We start from the raw sequence: 21,160 nt of genomic DNA, 5'->3' as shown, positions 1-21,160 counted from the left end.
AAACCTGTGTCAATCAAGAAAGATGTCACCCAAAGTTTTTTTTTAGAAAGATTTAAATAACAATAACTGTATGCGTGTGAAATACGACTAGTGGCGGTTTTTGCGTTTGATGTTGCACGCTGCTAACTTTGTCAAGCTATTCACTACGCCCTAAGCAACCATTCGATATTGGATAGCTACTGCGCACACTCGGTTGCCCGGCACCGCTATGCCGCATTTTTAAGTCTTGTAACAAAGGAATTTTCCTCCCCGCCTACATGTGGTGGAGGCGCTCGATTGTAATCCCCGTCATGTCCCATCATACGACCGATGGCGAAAGCCCTACAGAAAATAAAAAAAAAATGCGGACAAGTTCGCGAAAAGTAATCGGGAAACAAACATGTTATCGACTTTAAAGCGACCCGCGGTAGGCAGTGAAAGTGAAAAAGAAAAGGAAGGGAGTCACGGTGGAATATTTCACGTCCGTACGTTTAGGGAATCGGTCAAAATTAGATCCGCGCCTTGGAAAAGCTGATGTTTGGATCTGGCGCCAAGGCGCAAATGCTTTTCTGCTATTTGTAGGTTTCCTCACTAGAACGATAAGGCGAGGTTTGTCGTACCAAAATTGTCATTCTCTCCCGCCATGAGGTTTTCATTTGAACTCGTATCCAGTCTGCGCCGAGCGGTTGACGACAGCACTGTTGTAACTTCTCGGGGTCACGAGTTAATGGCGTCGTTTTTGGCCTCGATATTTCGTCTTTTCGATCACTTCCCACCATGAAATTTTTATGTATGTCCAGTTGGATTGCAGAAAGTGAATTTGGAAGCATTTTCCTTGAGTTGAGTAGTACCAATGCGAGTAAATGTCATAAAGTCGTGTGAAAATTTTAGTTGTTCACGTTTTGAAGCTAAACTAGCAAAAGTCTCCTACCTTGCCTCGTATTATAACGCTATAGGGTTTAAAAACTTAAAATCTCTCTAAAACTCTGTAGAATGACAAGAAATGACACTAGGCATTGTTTAATTAACTTTATTCAGCAAATACATTTACTTTAAATACATTTCAATTTTTAGAACCAGACCCAATACATTAACTTGGGGCAAAGCCAACCCTTTTTCGTCAAGCATTTTTATCATAGCTTTTAAAAATTATTGTAAGTTTACTTTTAATTGTAATTTTAGCTTTTTACCCTTTTGATTTCTTTTTGAATCGTGTCATTCGCATTCTAACATTTTGTGTGAAATTTGCGCATTATAAATTTTATATTCAGTTATTATCATTATCATTATTTTTTTTACTACTACTACCACTACTTCTACTTTTAGTGACTAGATGGCAAAAAGAAATAGCATTTCGGGGGTTTACATAATCTTTGGGTACACATAATCGTTCATTATTTCCTCGTAAGTTTCTTCATTATCGTTTCCATCGTTTCCTTTGTTCAATCCCAAATTGTAATATCCAGGACTCTTGTTTGTGTCATGTGCACTTTTGAAATCAGGAGGCGAAAACGAATGACCTTCCGACGGCCTGGGACGGAGTTCCATATATGAATCTGGCACTGACACGTGCTGATCACGTGGCAAGTCAGGTTTACCAATGTCATGGATGATGGTCTTGTCTGTAGTCATTGTTCTGTTGTTGGACACAGCTCGTCTAAGCCGCCATATCAACACGGCATTTACAACCAGCGACAGAAAAACAAAGCAGGACAAAGCGATGACCGTAGCATTAAAAGTGCTGTTTACGTCTGTCAAAAAGGAAAAAATAGTCATTGAAAATGTTAAAAGCTTGAAAAAATGTCTTTGTTCTTCAGGCCTTAGTTTGTAAATTACTATTTCTACATTAGACGGCACTTATAGATGTGCCTCTACTGATGGAAAGAAAAAATTGTCACACCTTCAATACTAAGGTTTTGGAAAGGACATCAAAATACAAAGTGCATGACAACAAGTGCATTCATTGATGTAAAGAACGACGGGTCGTGCTAGCCTGCGTCGCAAACATTCTAAACCGCCGATATAGTCGAGGGTTTTGAGATACGTCCGGATGCAACGCAGGTCATTGAAAACCAGTCTCTATTAAGCACCTACATGCAAATAATTTAATATGCTGACAATACTCACTATTATCTCCTTTCATCGTATCTGCAGTTGTTAAACGCTTATGGCCTTCTGACAGGGTAATTCTGTAAGCTGTCGAACCAAAGCTGTTTGTTGCATGGCACACATACACTCCATAATCCTTTGCATCACGAGGCGTAAGAACAAAGCTGTTGTTAAAGATTTTTATGTGATCACCTACTGGAACCTGACCACTCTTTGTCCAAGAGTAATTAAACGAAAAATCGCTGGTTGCTTGGCAAAAAAGAGAACAAAGGGTTTGCCTTTCACATATCACTAAAGGTGGGGAGACGTGTTCATTTACGCTTGGTGGCACTACGGGCAGAGAAAAACAAATGGAAATAGTAATGAAACGTTAGTCATGGTAGATATCTTGTTATTAATAACACATCATTTCCACCTGTACAAACAACACTGTAATACGCAAACTATTTCTACAACATAGACTGTTATCATTTAGCAAACTGTTTAGCTTTATAGAGCATGGTAAAAGAAAAACGTTTCTTTAACTTGACTTAATACCTTAAGCAGAAATCTATTACAATATTCACTAAAAGCGTGACTGCATTAATGAATACATAACTGAAATGCCAAAACTGGTATCTTTTTATGAGGTAATATTTATTTTGTATCCGTTTAGATTATTAATAATACAGATTCAGCTAAACTGTTCCAATCGTTTAAATAAGTTATCATCTCTTTTCCAACCAGTGCACTTACCTGCGACTATCACTGTTGTAGATGTGCGGTTTTCTCCAAGCGCGTTTGATGCTTTGCATTCATAAACACCACTGTCACCAGGAAGGACGTGTGGAATAACAAGAATACGTCCATCATTCTTAAACTGAGCCCGTGGTATACTGGCGTTGCCATTTTTAGTCCATGTAACAGAAGGCTCGGGATTGCCGCTGACCTCACACGTCAAGACTGCCAGCTTACCAACCGATAAAATTACTCTCTCGGGAAGCTCCTCAATGACAGGCTTGTCTAAGAGAAAAAAGCCCGGACTGAATAGGAAGATGCTCGTCTCCAACATGTTAAAAATGTATCTCGCATACAGTACTATCTTGTATGCTTATTGAGAAGCAAATATTCAAATTTAGTTAAAGGAAGCTAAACCTACCATACGCCGGGATATTAACAGTTAAAGAGGCGTTTTCTCCAGGTTTGATAGTCACAGCTCTGACATGGAACTGATAGGTGACTCCACTCAACACATCAACTGAGTAACTAAAAACATCGCTTCCAAAGGTCTCTTTCAATAAGTCTTTTTCACGGTTATAAAACAAAGTGTAATTCCTGATAATTCCATTCTCTTCTGAAGGTCTACTCCAAGTTAAGAGAATTCTTGGGCCATGAAACTTGCTTGGGGCTACATCAATATGGCTAAAGGTAGCAGGAGCCCCAGGTGCTGATGAGAAAAATAAGAATTAAAGGATTGCAAGCACACTCCTTTACATGTATATGTCAGTCTTATTGTTATATTGTTACATGTATATCGGTCATTTTGTTGTAATAGTATTTGTAAATCAAGATATACTCAACTAGAGCTATACTGTCAGTTTTGAACTTGTAGTTTTAAAAAATGTAAGGGCTACAACAGCACAGAACAATGAGTAGTCCTGGGCTACCAGCTCAGTTAAAATCTTGTGTGCATGTGTACATGTACTAAACAGCTAATATAGTAATGTTATTACTATATTAGTGCTTATAACCACCTATCAAATTCTGTTTGTAGCTCATGCGGTGGTGCACTGTTGCTTGTTTTTATGTAGTTGTTAGAGCTATGTTACAGTGTATAATTGAAGAAGTAATTAACATATATTATACAATAGGCCATAAAAGGTAATTATGGGTTAGTGACCAGGTTTTGTCGTCAACAAAACTGAATGTCCAAATTTATATTAAGCATGGTCTCTCAATCACCTTATCTTAGGCCCTCAATGTACATAGAAATATAAATAAATCAGGATGGTGGAGTCTGATATCAAAATAATTATCTGTGACATCTTACCATCTTCCTTTGTTCTCTCAACCACTGCTGAACTCTTTGGTCCATCCCCAACAGAAGTGAAGGCCAACATTTGAAATTCATATTCTGTGTATTTGTCAAGGTTAGTGACATTTTCACTGCGACTTGCTCCATTGTTAATATTTAAAGTGGTTGGTGGTCCTGCAGAGCCTTTCTTTTGGTAAAACAGTTTAAATCCTGTGATGATTCCATGCCTGGAATTTTCAGGTGGTAACTGCCAGGATGCTGTAATACTGGTAGAAGTGCTTGCAGTCACAGTAAAGTCACTGGGAGCTTGTGAAGGAACTAAAATTAAGTAGTGCAATGTAGTATTGAAAAAGTATAAGTGTAAATTAACTTTATAATTTCCATGTTTGTTGTTCACAATATTCTCCCACAAGTATAGTCAAACCTCGATCTTTAATATTGACACCAAAGGGGCAGAGCTGAGTGTCTGTATTATATATGTGTCCTAATTGTATAGAGGTATAGATTATGTGAAAAATGGTTACTATGGGACCTAATGAACTGTCAATTCTAAAGAGGTGCCCACATTATACGTGTCTATAAGGAAGGGATAGACTACATTATTTATTGTCCTAGCTTACTTGACTTTTCCCCCCTCCCCCAATGGAGAATAGGGACAGAATATGTATTATAAACTTTGGTAAACTGACAAAATATCAAGCACTGTGAATGCTTGTGAGTTTGTAGTCACATTTATCTTGCAGAATATTACGAGTAACTTTTCAAAATGTTTTAAATTCTACATTGTTTGTTATTTTAGGAGAACAACTGTTATCTGTCCACTTTCCCTCTTTCTTAACTTGTACATTGATATTTTTGTTGAGAAAAATGATGCATGAAACATTATATTGAACTTGGAACTTAAGTGTACAGTGTTTGAAATAAGTACACATTTTAACAGTGCATTGACTGAAATATCGCACTTGTGATGTACAGGGAATTTAGGTCAGGAAATTTACGTTTTTGTTTTATTGCGGTTTTCAGTGAAATGCGAACTCTGAAATTCAATCCTCGACCAACGGTTTTTATTTTTTGCTGCCGTCAATCATCCGAGCGGACCTCTCGGGAAACAGAAGTTCTCGTCACGTCTGTCAGTTGTGATTCGTATTTTTCGATCCATTTTGTTTGTTTCTGTTTTTCATGGTTCGTTTGCAGTCGCCATTATTATGATTGACGGCAGCGACAAACGCAATCTTTAGTTGGATTTTAAATTTCTGAGTTCGCATTTCACTGAAAACCGCAATAATTACACAAGCGTAAATTTCCTGACCTTAAAACTCACACCCTGTACATCAAAAGTGTGATATTGTTGTAGCTAATTTCCTATAATAAGGTATGTTAGGTTTTACGTTGTAATGCTCTACTGGATGTACTTTTTCTTGTTGTCAAAAAGCCCGCAAGAAAACGTCTAATAAAGCACATGTATGTATTTAGAGTTGTAGCTCTCCTTTTGTCACTGCTCTCAAGGCAAATGGTTTTTGTTATGACCAATACTATAACATACCACAGTAACGAGTTTAAGCTTCCTTTAAGGATTCCTGAAGTGGTAAATTATGTTAAGGTAATCCTAGTCTTATAAACGGAAGTTGTTGAAATTTTCTGATTGCCAGTGTGACACAGAGCTACATATCTAGAGCCATTGTATGCTTAATTTTTGGACAAACAACTGCACTCATTGAAACAATGATCTGTCAAAAAATTCTTCGCAAGTCTATACTAAGGGTACTGTTGTGTACGTGATGTTTTATTTTTATACAGTCAACTGATACACCTAATTGCAATAAGTTGTCATAGAAAAAAGTAAAAGGAAAAAGTCAAATAGAAAAATAAGCGCATGCGATTTATTTGTACAAATGGCCTCAAAATGCTTCAAAATACGAATATCAATTTCTTTTACAGCATAATGTGGACTTAAAAAGTGCGATACTCGTGAAACGTCTGTAATGCTACCAGTTATGAAACTAAGCTAATTCCTATTTACCTTTTTCTTTTTTACTTTTTTCTATGACAACGTTATTGCAATAGGTGTATATGCTATATACTATTTAGAGCTGTGAAAATGCATTAACATATTTGTTGGCAGTTGTTGGCTTCACATTTATTTTATAGAACGTTGTAGTCATCGGAATAAGAGATTTAGTTAAATAGTAATTAGATTGTATTAGATAGTAATTACATGTAGATAAGAATTAAACTGGTACCTGCAGATAGAAGTATTCCAAACACTTCAACTCTCAGAGCTTTGCTAATTGAGAACTCTGTTGGCTGGAACCGGATGAACCTTGCACTTGCATATTCCTTGAGACTGTGTTTGACTACATCATTTCTTCTAGAGTTACCATTGAATACCTGCAATATAAGTTGGCACACAGGCAGCCCAAGCACACGTGGTGTCAGCTTAGACTATATTGTATAATAGGCGTTGTCAGCAAAAATAATGCAGGAGTTTGTACAGGAACTTATTCATTACATGTATGTTTAAGGACACAAGAATAAAAGGTAAAGTCTGTGTCCGAGCCAAGTGGCCCATACAGCCGGAGCTTATCCCGTTTTCCGTAGCATTAAGCGATTAAGAGTATTGCTACTCTCCGCCGCCCCTCCACCCAGCATGCCTTGTGAAGCAAAGCACGCGACTTCCAAGTTCAAGGATTAACCTATTCATAACCAGCGCAAATTCTAAAAACTTATATAATGACTGAGTCTTCTATCTTTTTTCTTGTTTATGATAGATAATTTATTAATTTAAATTGCAATATGTAATCAATAACACCAGGCTGCATGTACAGGATTACAGTCCGTACATTGTTAAAATTATTATGATTGAAGTGCAAATGTTGGCTGTTTGTCTCACCATTGAAACCACGGTGTCACACAAATATTTTCCGCAGGGGCAACAAAATTCAATACAATCTTTACCACGTATGAATAAAATTTCTGCCAGCCAAAATTCCAGTGGGTGTTATTTTTAAATATGTGGGAGTTTATTACTTTAAACTTCTTAAGGTGGCTCGACCCAGTTTTTTTCTGGCGATACCTATCAACTTTGAAACCCTCATACTTAAAGGGATTAATGTCAATGACATATCTACTATATCACATGGATTACACATAGACTGAACTTCAATATGATATAAATTTTTGGGAGATCGAAATGAATATTACGTGACAATGACGTCACACAGGTTTTTGCTCTGAATCGAATTTCAGCCCTTAACCGCATTTTCTCTCGAGATCCTCCACGCTACGTATACCTTGGGTGTTTGCCTTCAGCTCTGCGGAGTTTCATCGAAATCTACAAGAGGAATTTTGAAATATCTTGGAATTTGTTTTCAGATGGTATAATTTATGCGTAAAATAATGACAAGACTTCATATAAAGAAATTTGCTTCTTTTTTGATGTTTAATGAGAGGCTTTAACCCTCATTCCCGTTAAAAATGTCCCATATCATATATCTAAACCGTAAGAAGTAGGTAGACTTGCGCGATTTCGAAAAATATGAAATATATGAATCATAGTGAAGCTCAATGTTTAGCTCTATTTACCAATTTTACGCCTACTTTCGCAAAAAAAGCGATTATTTCAAAACTCGTCGATAAATTTTCCCTAAAATTTTTCAGGGTAGCAATTGATCAGTACACTACACAATCCCTGAATTTCATGCTCATTGAAAACTTCTAAGGCTGTCTAACATAAACGCAAAATTGAGTAAATATTGAAGCGATCTCGTAGTTTTGAATAATTTTGTGTTCTGGGATTTCCTATTGTTTCGAGTTGAGCACAACATCAAATTCCTGTGCACCACGCGTAAAATGACTACGCTTGGCTACCTTCCGAAAGCTTACCGAAAACTTTCCGAAATATGGCCCGTTTTAAAGAAAACAATGGAAAAGAAATTGTCACGCAACAACTTTTCTTGTGTGGTCGACGTCTTGGCTGAGTTGAAAGTTAAAAATGCCAAGAACAAGAAATGCAAAACAAAAAAAGGCCGCCGTACTGAATGCTACGCTAAAGAGATTTCAACATCAAAAGAAAGAAAGTGTAAACGAGGTAAGTTTCTGAGTACGCTGTCAAGTCATTTGTTAATGACTGGAATGGCGTCAAAACATAACCGGCTTTGAGTTTCATTCATTCATTATTGTTTACTTGAACTCGAGAATATTACCATATTCCGAAAGATTTCGGTAAGCTTTCGGAAGGTGGCCAAGCGTAGTCATTTCACGCGTGGTGCACAGGAATTCGATGTTGTGCTCAACTCGAAACAATAGGAAATCCCAGAACACAAAATTATTCAAAACTACGAGATTGCTTCAATGTTTACTCAATTTTGCGTTTATGTTAGACAACCTTAGAAGTTTTCAATGAGCATGAAATTCAAGGATTGTGTAGTGTACTGATCAATTGCTACCCTGAAAAACTTTGGGGAAAATTCATCGACGAGTTTTGAAATAATCGCGTTTTTTGCGAAAGTAGGCGTAAAATTGGTAAATAGAGCTAAACATTGAGCTTCACTATGATTCATATATTTCATATTTTTCGAAATCGCGCAAGTCTACCTACTTCTTACGGTTTGGATATCGGATATGGGACATTTTTAACAGGAATGAGGGTTAAAGCCTCTCATTAAACATCAAAAAAGAAGCAAATTTCTTTCTATGAAGTCTTGTCTTTATTTTACGCATAAATTATACCATCTGAAAACAAATTCCAAGATATTTCAAAATTCCTCTTGTAGATTTCGATGAAACTCCGCAGAGCTGAAGGCAAACACCCAAGGTATACGTAGCGTGGAGGATCTCGAGAGAAAATGCGGTTAAGGGCTAAAATTCGATTCAGGGCAAAAACCTGTGTGACGTCATTGTCACGTGATATCCATTCCGATCTCCCAAAAATTTATATCATATTGCAGTTCAGTCTATGTGTAATCCATGTGATATAGTAGATATGTCATTGACATTAATCCCTTTAAGTATGAGGGTTTCAAAGTTGATAGGTATCACTAGAAAAAAACTGGGTCGAGCCACCTTAACGTACGTCCTTTAATAAAACTTAAACCAACCTTGTCAACATTGTTTTCTTGATAGGTAATCCAATCATTGTTACTGCCAGTTAAAGACAAACGTATCTTGTACTTTGTTGTCCAGTGATCAGCAGTTTCCTTTCCTTGAGTGGCTACAGCACAGATAACAAACTCATATTTCAGGTCAATTTGCAGGTAGTCACTAGCATCATTATTACTGTTAGGTGACCATGCACCAACATTATCTAGTCGTCCTTTGAAAGCTTCATTACCACTACTTGATGATGAGGCTGAGAAGCTGTTGTCTGGAAATGCATAACTGCTGGCCACACCAATGGCCTGCATCGGGCATGCTGAATGGGAATTAAAATTATACCTTTTAAAAACGTTTTTTTCTTTTTAATTTTAACCTGAAACAAGCTACATGTATGACCCCAAAGGAGGTTAGCTATATCAACAGCTTTATAATTTTCCCATACTATACTATGTTATAATTAATTACTTTTGAGTACCTCTAGAAAAAGAAATCAGTTAAAAGTTCATAATTTAATAGCTTTGATCAAAGCCAAAGCAATGTTTGCATTTTTTTCTTACCAAAGCAATGAAGTGTCTATCTGAAATAATAGAACATTTGACTGCAAAAACCTTTGCGGTGGCGGATCTAGGGGAGGGGCCCGCCCCCCCCCCCCCCCTTAGGTATAGACCAAATAAAGGCCCGCAGGCCCGAGAAAAATTATTTTTAGAGCGGCCTCTCCTCTTATTCCTCTTGTGGGATAATTGCTGTTTGTTATTTTCTATGTGAAAGTGAGTAGTTTGGCATTTTTTGTGGACAAGTGAATTTTTGTACATTTTTCAAATGGATTTGTTTAATGATTCGAGTAGACAGAATCAACTATGCTATATCTATCAGCTATATGTCATTTAAACTCTCTCTTTGTAGTAGACTCTGTTTGAGGTTTGGTGTCTTTGCTGTAGACAGTCCTGTGGCATTTCTTGAGAAGAACGCTACTGAATTTTTCACCTTCGTATTAAAAAAAATACATTTGTTTAGGAGAAATTGCATTTCCTTTCTCACACTCCAGAACACCTCATCTACTTCACTTTAACGATCATTTTCAAACAAATTATAACCAGTTTAGCCAATTTTTATTTCATTAAAACTGAAGACCACAGGAATTAAGATTAGAATTACAATGTAACCCTTAACAATATGATGTAGCCCTTAACGTTTTTCAGGTTTCTATATACATCATCATTGCCATCCACACAAAAAAAATAACTTCTGTACGCCTTGCATATCTACATCTCTAACTAGAAAGTTCGTGATCATAAAATTAAATTACATCATTACCACCACAATCACCATCATTTGCATCAAGTAAATATTTATTATAAACATACCTCTTCTTTCAGAATACACTTCAACTTCACAAAGTGTTAATGGTTCATTTGTTAAACTTCTGATTGTCACATATCTTCCATACAAAGGTGGACGGCAGAAGAAGGATAAACCTTTTCCTCCAGGAACACCATAAGTTCCACCACACTTAGGGTTGATCACACCCCCACCACTGGATATTGTCCCTGAAAGAAAAATAGCGGTTTAAGGTCATTGCCCTGTATTGCATTGCGCATCCTTACTGCGCAGAATTTTACGCGTAATTAGCGCGCGCACATAAACAAAATGGTGGCTTTTTTCTATGCGGCTTAGTCCGCTGGGAGAAGTAAATTGTCGCTTTCTCGTAAACGAGTATGGTGACCTATCAATTTTTACTCATATTTTGGGTGTAGCAATCAAATGCTTTCTGTAAAATGAAAACAGATCAATTCCTATGTTTAAAAAATAAATTATCGCTAAAGCATGTACTTTGCAATTACTCGCAGAGGAATTGTAAAGGAATTATATGGAATATACTAGGTCTTCCTGCTTCTAAACGAATTTGGGGACCACACTTTTTTATTTCAAAATTTTAGTTTCCTTGAAGTAATAAACCAGTAGGCGAAGTTTGGTTAAAAAATCTATGTTCAGTTCTATTTCAGGGTAATGACCTTAATATGCATAATGACCTAAATATGCATATTATGACATATGTCAGAGAAATCCTTGTTGCCTTTGTTGCACTTCCATTTATTGAATACCACAAAAGAATATTGTGGGCCATTGATGGAAATACAACCCTACTTATTTGGTTGCAGGATGCAACTCTACCACTTCAGAGTCAATTTAGCCTTTTGAAAGTAGTCCTAGCAATAATTATGTAGTATTATTCAGTGCAACCTCGTTAATAGTTAGTTGGCTGTATTAATGAGGTGGCCGTTTTCAAGAGGAAGGGTCAAATATCATGCCTCGCTTACTTTAAGTGAGGTCTTAACAAAAAAAAAGCCCCGTTAAAAGCTTTCGTATTTATTCGCTTTGTTACATGTTACACCAAAAATTCTTTGTAATTTAGCTAACTGAATGTTACTGTTTGTCAACTAAGTTAAATTGTTGTTTGAGGTGAGTATCAAGAACTGCAAAATAAATAACAATAGAAAACACGAAAACAACTAACACACTCAAGTGCTTGCTTGCATACGTGTAAACCAGTTTAATTCATCGATTGAAATCGTAATTTACACTCAAGTTTTAGCAATAAAACGGAACAAAACAAACACTACGAAAGAGATAGATATCTGATTAATAATATTAATAAAAATAATTGGTTTAATCGTTAGTGACTTCTGCGCAATTGTGTGAATCCTCTCAAAACTCATAGCTCCGCTGAGAAGAGAACTTAATAATGTTTTGCCAGTCGATCTGACTGAGTACATGGCCGCGTGCGATCTCCAAAACCACCATGTTTACGATCAATTCTAATGCCTTGAAACCATCCCTTGAAAATATTTTCGGTCCAAAGGCCTTAGTAGTTAATTTACGAATTCCCAATGTTTTAAATATCCAGGACTTGGAGTGATTTCTTTTAAGTGAGACAAATTTTCGTCCAGCAAATGCCGCCATTTGGGAGGCGCGGTGGCCTAATGGTTAGCGCGCTCGACTCCGAGTCGAACGGCCCGGGTTCGAGGCCTGGCCGGGGCGCTGCGTTGTGTTCTTGGGCAAAACACTTTACTCTCACAGTGCCTCTCTCCACCCAGGTGTATAAATGGGTACCGGCGAATTTACTGCTGGGGGTAACCCTGCGATGGACTAGCATCCCATCCAGGGGGGAGTAGCAATACTCCTAGTCGCTTAATGCTACGGAAACCGGGATAAGCTCCGGCTGAATGGTCCTCATGGCTCGGAGACAGACTTTACTTTTTTAAATGCCGCCATGTTCACTTGCCCGGATAGAAAACGTGGCATGGCTTAGTAGCCAAAACTTGAGATGCTATATTCACCGCCTAGCGCAGTGAAAAAATTCGTCATAAACCGAGCTTCTCGACAAATCAGAATTGAATTCACATCTGGAAATTATACTTAACTTGTATATGAACGGCAATTATATCAGAAATGTTAACCTACCCACTCTGATCTCAAAATGTGACAATCTGTTTCCCAAGCTATCTCGGTTGACTATGTACACTTCAGAAACAGCCTCCACTTGTCCCAGGTCCACTCTCCACCAGGGATTATTTTCTGATTGCGTAAGTGTACACGAAGCTTCATTATAGTTTGTTGCACTATTTCCATCCACTCCTCTGCTACTTACACCACCTTGATCCGTACTACTCTGATTTGTTTGCTTGCCAAATGCCAGATTTTCTTTAATGAAACAATTGCAATAATTATCATGACATGTCATACTCTACGCTGTCCTTGGTATAATCAGGAAACAGAGGTTGGAAGAACTTTTCTTATTTTAGCGATAAAACTCAGTGATGGTACTCTTTACCTATTGATATTAGCACTATTGTTAAGGCCTTTAAATAGAACTACATTGTAGATAGTTTTCCTATTTTATAATTTTTACACTGTCACATCCATTTTATAAATTTAATTTTTTGTTTAGTTTTTCTATTTCATCTTATTTCATCTGATTTCTGTTTTTAATAATAATTATAGTTTTAGTACTAGTAAATTTTAATCTAGGGGAGGGCAACAGGTTAACTCCAAAAATATTCCTGCAGAAACCCGTAAAGAGAGGTTAAAAAACGTACTTTCTCAGAAAAATTGCCTAATCCCAATTCTGTGCCACAACTATTTACTGTACAAGTGTCATGTAATTTAATAGCCTCACTTTCCTATATAATTATTTTTTAAACTTGATAAGTGTCCAAACAAGATGTTTTGAAAACTGAACAAACAATTGCTTATTTACACCAAATCTTACTGATGTTTAATTGCTTTCTTCATAAGAGATCAACCGTGTTGAAAAATTGAGATCAGAGAGGTCATTTACAACTCAATACAGTCTATCATTAGAAACTTGAAAAACGGCAAACCAGAAACCTGGAAAAAAAGGTAGTTCGAGCGAATACAAGGTATCATAGTCAAAAGTCCCAGTGTAGTGGTAGAAATTATTTACTGAGTGTCTGGGGTTTATGTTACAAACCATTTTAGGCTGAAGTGGCTAATTCGCAACCAAAATTAAAGAAGCAAAAAAATTACTTAATTAATATAATAAATCGTGCAGCTTTAGCTAGTTGAGTTACCTCGTGAATAAACTTCCACCTCACAAAGCTGGAGGGATTGTGGGGTGGGCCTCGTGGTCATAATACCGACATATCTACCAGTCTTCAGTGGATCAGTTAAACATACAGCTGATGCTTTGAAATTAAAAAAAGTGTAGAGTCCCTTGCAGCGAGTGTTACTTGTCACAGCCGTGGAGTCACCTGTCATTGAAATATGTTTCAGTTAATTGTATTTTTACTCAATTTTGCTGAGCATTGGGACAAGATACGAATAAATGTGTGATTGTTTGCTTTGCAGCACATGAATGGCAGCGGTCTTGCCCTTTAATATCGAATTTATGTAAAGCAGCATTAATATATTGGTGAATAAAATAAGGTGTGCAATCTTAAACTGGAACATCGAGAGTTGTATATCTTTAGTAGCCTTGAAAGGCACCATGTATATTTGATACATTTGGTGGTCATTTAATTTAGCTTATTTTGGTCTTTTTTTTGGCGGTGGCAGAAACGAATTTCTTTTCAACAAAATAATTAGTAGGGTAATTCTATCCATGTTTGTAGGCCCGAATGCGGCTGTAATTTACCTTTCAAAATTTTAATCCAGTTAGATGGAATTGCTTGGCATACACCGTAATAAGGTCAAAAAGAAGCAGAAATCTCGCTAAGATAGAAATGTGTTACCGTTGAAGATATCTCTAATTTTTTTCAACACCCGCTTCATGCCATGCTTTGTAGTATACTGAGTAATCACGGATCCTGATGAATCGATTGTCCCATAAGATTTCATCAAGTATTTCCTCTTTTAATTTGAGGACGGAGTAAACGAATTTATTGCCTGCCAAGCCGACAAGGCTTTCTCGTAAAAGATGATTGGAATGCTTATATTGAGATGTTTGAGATCAAAACTGCAGTTAAGGATAAATTGGCGTCAACTTTTTCCCACAAGGTAACAGAAATTCTTATTTTTCAAGCTTGACAAGCCATATCAACGAACTAAAAGTGCTAATCATCATAACAAATATTTTAGCAGCTTTAAGCCGTTTTTAACCGGTGCAAAATCCTTTCTTCCATCGTGATTTAGATGCCTCGCGATTTTTCAGCGCAACAAAAGTGACTTCAAAATTGTGTTTTTGCAACCTCGCTGGGACGAGGTCGGTGTTTTACGACAATTTCCCCAAACGCTCTACAATTATACAGGCCAATAACCATAGGCGTACGGGCACCGTCAGACCTGGGGGGGGGCGGATACCTTATTGCCCGAAAAAAAATGGCGTGGGTTGAAAGCCGAATAAAGAGGCATATGAAATGGACAACAAAACGTGCATTGAAATAGTTGTGTTCAAACTTTGCCTACTTGCTTAAAGGAAACGAAAGTGTCAATGCACTGAATCCTTTTTTTCGGAAATATTTTGTTTATTCACTCTAGTTCAGCAATAATTAAAGTATTTTTGGAAGCCAATTTACATTGTTTTTCCCCCACTTTAAAGTTATACAAAGCGTGCGAAACATTCAGGAATGAATGGGTTAAAACATTTCGTTGAAAATTTTGAGCTAGCCCTGAGAACTTAATACTTTGAGTCAAAAGCATTAGCTTTATCACATTTGTAACAGCTTTGTTTCAAGGTCTTATATTGGATCCACAGCGCGCAAACGCTCAAGCTATGGAAAATCTAATTGCAACTTAATCAAACGGAGGGATCACGCAGAATTTGTGTCAAAAATCGAACATGATCTGGCAATTTGCGAGAGGAAACGAAAGCAGATGAATGAGAAATTTGGACTTTTGAACCACAAAAGTTCGGTATATTTGCAATACTTTTTCTGTTGATGTAATTTTTTTTTAATGTAACGTTGAGATTTGTCGGCTGATTTTTTAAATTTACTCTAGGCTTGTTGCCCGAATTTTAAGCTTTTTGCCCGAAAATTTTCGGCACTGGGGGGGCTGCAGCCCCCCTCGCCCCCCCCCCCTCCCCCCTCCGCCTCGTATATGCCAATAATAAGCAGTTTTTAACTTGAAATATATCTATGATGCAAAGTCTAATTACTTTAACTTCAGAGCATGTTTATTTGGTTCTTATTTAGCACGTTTTTGGTTAAAAAAAAATAAAATAAAAAGTCGAAATTTGGGTTCATTTGACCTTTAAACGTGTCAAATAGCACTCTGCTTTTGATATGAAAAGCTTTAGTTTGCCAACCAATATCAGACGTGACATTCTTTGTTTGCGTGCGATGTGTGGAACACGCTTGTATTTTAATCATCTGATGTCAGATGGATGACTTTGTCAACATTGCATAGGCATGGGGAAGTACAAAATGTGTGAAAATAATTTTTTCAACACTTGTGACCATGGTTATATATAATACTGTTAAACCCTTACCTCCATATAATTACACAATTCCATTGAAAAACGTTCACTAAAAGTTAACTCACCCAAGGTTATTTTAAAGTCTTTATAATATTCCTGGTCAATCCCGAACCTGTTGACTATGTGTATTTCAGAGACTGGTACATGATCTGAACCTAGATCTACTCTCCACCAGCTGGGGTTGTCGCTCCCGGTATGTGAACAGTGTAGATTTCGCATATTTGTATCAGGATTTCCATCCACTGCTCTTCCTGATTCAGCAACACCAATAAACTCGTTGCTGTATGTTGAAGACTGATTGGTGGGCCTTCCAAGAGCAAGATTCTCTGTGTGTCAGTGAACACAACACCGTTAACTCTTAATTGACTCATAAAAGTCAAAATGGGTATGCAATTTTTGGGTAAAGAGCAAAACAAGACTGGAACTGATTCTGTTACAATGACAACTTTCCTTTAACCCATTGTGTCAAGTTGCCCTAATGAACGGGTAGGAATCAAAAGTGTCGTCAAAAGTGGTCAGCTGCAAGCCAAAATACCATCTACTTCTTTACCTTGGCTGGCTACTCTGTTGTGCTGTTTTTCTGATTCTTAAAGGAATCCGCTGCAACATGCAAGGGGACATGGCAAGGGGACAAGTCGCTGCAACATGACGCCTCGTGTGACATGGTGCATTTTTTTGAAAATCTTTGTCGCTGCGATTAAAGGTTCTCGCTGCGAATAGTCGCACAAATTTAAACTGGTTTAATTTAGGGGACTGATCATAGCGACAAAATGAGCAAAAGCAGCGTTGTTGTAGCATGCGTACACTTCTGCAACAAGTCACTTCGACAAAAATAATATAAATTAAATTATCCTAAGAGAGAGCGCCATCCCTCAGAAACCCATTCAAGATGGCGACTGACTATGTGGCAGACAAACAATCTGAGGATTTTCCCCCTTCAGTATGGACTAAAAATACTAACTCTAGTTCTATAAAGAAAATATACTCCTGTGGGAAAAAAACCCAAAGGCTATGGGAAAAAGCAACTCCAAATTTGCTGCATGTGCACTGAACAAGGGACTTGTCGCAGCGACTTGTTTTGGAAGCAAAACACACGGAGCGACTTGTCGCCTACTGCGTCCTGGCCTTTAGAAAATCAACCTCCTAATCCAACATTAAAGTCCGCTTTCTTTAAAACTTTGTTGCAACCCTGCATCAACAATTTTGTGAAGAACATTCACCAAGCCAAACAAATTTAAACGCAAAATTTTCCATTACAGCTATTTCAACCATCCATCTTGCTTATCCTTTTGTACTTAGCTTAAATCATGGCTTAGACTGAGGTGTTTGTTGTGCTGTTTGATGTCTTTCTTTACTTTGCTCTTGTTCATTAAAGTTTACCATACTGTACTAGAATTAACTTGTTGTGCATGTTTATCTTCCTTACCTGTTTAACTTTAATTTACTTTTCTGCAGGATAATTATTAGAACAGTTCAACAAAAATCTCTTGGATGCCAATGAAAATAAATACGTCAGAGCCTACATGTATGTTGGAATGTTGTCATTGGGCTTATCATGGGCAGCGGTATTGCTTTCCGTAAAGTAACATGTGGTGTCCTGCTTTTTAAAACACTTTGCTCTGGGCGACCAAATATTTTCTAGTTTTTTTTCTATTTTATTTGCCAAATGGCCGCTACAGTAAAATTTCAGTTTCGAGCACTATCCTAACAGTTTACCAGTATACCCACTAAGACTCCTGCCCAGTGCTCTCTATCCAGAGTCCAACAAGCTAACCATTAGGCCATAACATTCCTAATGGTAGTACCAGTAATAACGCTATATTTACCTGGTTTTAGCTTTACTCCAAACACTTCTGCTCTCATACACACACCACCTTGTTGTGTTTCAGGCAGAAATCTCAAATACCTTGCTAAAACACCTTCATAAAGAATGTGCTTAACCTCCGAGTCTCTGTCCTCATTTCCTTTTAGAATCTATAATTTAAAAAAAGGCCAAATATGAATTGAAGAAGCTGTAAGTCCTCATCGCTTGAGGACAGGCGTTTGCGGGATATGCTTCTTCTGGTCTATTATGTATGAATGGACTCGCGCCCTTTTACCTGAGTTCGTGCCTTATTGGAAGAACCTCAAGCTATGGTCTTGGTGGGGCAGGAAGCTCGCCCTTCCGAAACCAAGGACCTCTAGACATTGACTTGTTTCATTCACTTATTTTGCTTCAAAAAATGGAGTTCACTCCCAGTCAAAGCCAAAACATCTCTAAATGTGAATAATTTTAATTATATTCTTAGAAAACACTGTAATTTGTTTTAAATGATTGTCCAACTTTTGATTGATGTATATAGTTTTGATTATCTTTTTAACATTGATGTAAATATTTTTATCTTTTTATTGATTTTTTTCATTCGGAGACACTTGGATGGGTTTGCTACTCTATTAATCCGAATGTTAAAATAAAGCAGAATGATTAATCGATCGATCGATCGATCTTAGGCATTCTGTTTCATACACCATTGCTTACTCTTAAAATAATATGTGATCACGTAATAATGATTGTGTGGTGGATTAAGGTGGCTTACTACAGTTTTGGGGGATTAACCTTTGTAAAATGGTCAGAAATGCTTTCTCTTATTACTGTTTGTTACAATGTAAAAAATCTGCCTGTATGACCCTACCTCAAAATTTCATAAATTAGAAACGAGCTCAAATTAAACATTCATGCAAAAAAAAGGCATCTGTAAGACAGATTTTTTTACAAACATTAATAGGAAGAGGTTATATCTGGTTATATCTCAAATCTGTCTTACAAATCTTGGCTCCGGACACTAGCCCATCTGCAAAATCTACTTGTCACATGCTAGCATGCTAGCAGCACACAAACTTCTTTGCATGCTAAAAGGGAAATTTCAAATATTGTAGCAAGAGTAAAATCGAACCACAACATATAGTATTACAATAAGGACCCCCTTTTAAACTTATGTACTTGCTTATGATTAAAAAAAATATAATGGTACAGTGCTTGCTACCTTAACTCGTCCACCTTCTTTATACTCTGTCCAAGCTAACCCGTCTGTTGATGACTGTAGTGTGTAGTTCTTCACCCACTGATCAGCTTGAGAATTCCCTTGAGTGGACACAGCACAGATGATATTAAGTGTTTGTAGATCAATCTGTAGATATGGATTAGTGTCACTTGTTGCTGCACACCATGATGATCCTGACGCAAAGTTCAATCGACCATTCTTGGCTGTAGCAATTGCCGAAGAAGCAATTATCTGATTGTCTGTAATTGTTCCTCTTTCCATACCAAGATCTAAAGTAACACAGTCTCCTGCAGTAGAAAAACAAAATTCAGACTGTGCAGTTATCACGCTCCTTGACTGACTGACTGACTGACTGACTGACTGACTGACTGACTGACTGACTGACTGACTGATTGATTGACTGACTGACTGACTGACTGACTGACTGACTGATTGACTGACTGACTGAAGAAAAGAAAGAGTAAAAAAATTCTAACGAAAAAGTCTACAGCTACTTGCGTTCTCATCTAAACTACTGACTGTTATTTTACATTTTTTTGCAAAAAAAACAAAGGGCCGCTATGTGCATTTGCGAATTAGTAGCCCTGCCTTGCAAATTTGGCCGAGGCTCGAAAGCAGCACCGAGAAGGGCCTGGGTACCAGGCTAGTTATGGTGGAATGACTTAGTCAAGTATTTTTCACGATAAATGCAATGCTGTAATTACACCAAACTTCTCTCGGTTTTCGGTTTTTCTTTGTGTCTTTAGTTCTTTTTTACTTTGCGATTTCGTTTCCTTAAAATATGTTATTTTGGAGAGCCTATTTTGATTTATTACGTGAAGATGACACTGAGAAAATCAACAATTCAACTATTTTTAGGTGCCCGCATGAATTCATTCACTGCATAAGAGGAAATTACAGATATTTGCTTTTGTCTTGTTATGCATATAAAAAAATATTCAAAACACGAAAAACCTGCAACGTTCACAGAACACTTCAAACCGAATAAATAACACTTTTCCCCACGAAACTATGTTGCACGGATTTGACTGCAAAACAGGGCCATTTGTTGATTCCCAACATTGCGTGCAACATTCTCAAGCCTTTTGTTTTATTTTGAGAAGTTGTTTGTGAGAAAGTGTGTGGAATACCAGCAAACTAAAAACAATAAATTGACAACATGCAATCAAAATGGTTTAATTAATAGTGGCAGCATTGAAGTCGTAACGTCGCGATCAAGGCCTCAAAGTGACTTCAGTATGACAAAAACTAATAAATGTCCACATTTCCTGCCTTAACACATCTTTAATGACACTGTCAAACCGTGTTTTTTTGTTTAAATTTTTTGGCTTGATAATATGGCCTTACTTTGCAATATCATTTTCTTGCTTGTCACGCTTCCTCGCTCTGACAAGTGTATTACACACCTCAAAGTGACTTAAGCTTGAGAAGAATATCTTTAACCATAATGAACAGTGACCATATCTTTAATGACACTCTCAAACGGATTACTTTTACATAAATGTTTGACTTGATATTATGGCCTTATTTTGCAATATCAATTCCTTGCTTGTCACGCTTCCTCGCTATGACAAGTGAATTGCACTTAAAATTTTACGCGAAACACCGATACGGCACTAATCATAAAGCCGAAAAAAATATAAAGTTTAGCTACAATCCTATTTTTTCCGTACACGCACGCTTAGCCCGAAACAAAAAATACAAGACTTTAGTCATACTTCTTGTGAATGACCTTTTTTCATTAGTGAAGTGTCTAGCTTTCTTTAACAACCTACGCATTAAGAAACGTGCAAATTCCTCGCCTAGGTTTTTTAACCAATTAACTTGCGAGTTCAAATTAAAAATCAGAAATAATAACTCTATAGTTGGTTCTGTTGATATTGTACAGCTTATTCGGATGAGTCATCGTTTATTCAAAAATCAAAAATTTTTCTTTCTCTCTCAGGCTTAGCAATAGGCTTAATGAAAACACAGACTAGGACACCT

The 21,160-nt window shown here is 37.1% G+C and overlaps 1 protein-coding gene across 1 annotated transcript; it reads right to left on the bottom strand.

The window, feature by feature from the left end:
* Window positions 1–1,288: 1,288 nt before the first annotated feature.
* LOC144638391 (uncharacterized) lies at window positions 1,289–19,459 on the bottom strand. The gene is made up of 13 exons (XM_078497604.1): window positions 19,157–19,459; window positions 17,960–18,107; window positions 16,199–16,459; window positions 13,789–13,968; window positions 12,659–12,898; window positions 10,561–10,743; window positions 9,199–9,512; window positions 6,343–6,490; window positions 4,118–4,420; window positions 3,227–3,514; window positions 2,824–3,090; window positions 2,107–2,418; window positions 1,289–1,730 (listed from the first exon to the last, which is right to left on the bottom strand). The coding sequence occupies exons 1-13, from the start codon at window positions 19,433–19,435 to the stop codon at window positions 1,342–1,344; spliced, it is 3,312 nt and encodes a 1,103-aa protein (XP_078353730.1). The 5' UTR covers window positions 19,436–19,459; the 3' UTR covers window positions 1,289–1,341.
* Between the last annotated feature and the right edge of the window lie 1,701 nt (window positions 19,460–21,160).

The sequence above is a fragment of the Oculina patagonica genome, chromosome 14 (assembly GCF_052425735.1).
Source record: "Oculina patagonica isolate OP01 chromosome 14, crgOcupat, whole genome shotgun sequence".
Classification (NCBI taxonomy): Eukaryota; Metazoa; Cnidaria; class Anthozoa; order Scleractinia; family Oculinidae; genus Oculina; species Oculina patagonica.
Note: the sequence above shows the minus strand (reverse complement) of the source record. Positions and strands in the feature narration are given on the sequence as shown.

Bases quoted from the DNA above. Each gene is read 5' to 3' on its own strand.
- LOC144638391 (XM_078497604.1), bottom strand. From the start codon at position 19,435: ATGGAAAGAGGAACAATTACAGACAATCAGATAATTGCTTCTTCGGCA. The intron at 10,744-12,658 runs GTAGGTTAACAT...TTTTTCTTTCAG, and splicing joins ACATTTTGAGATCAGAGTGG to GGACAATATCCAGTGGTGGG. The intron at 2,419-2,823 runs GTAAGTGCACTG...CTCTGCCCGTAG, and splicing joins TACAACAGTGATAGTCGCAG to TGCCACCAAGCGTAAATGAA.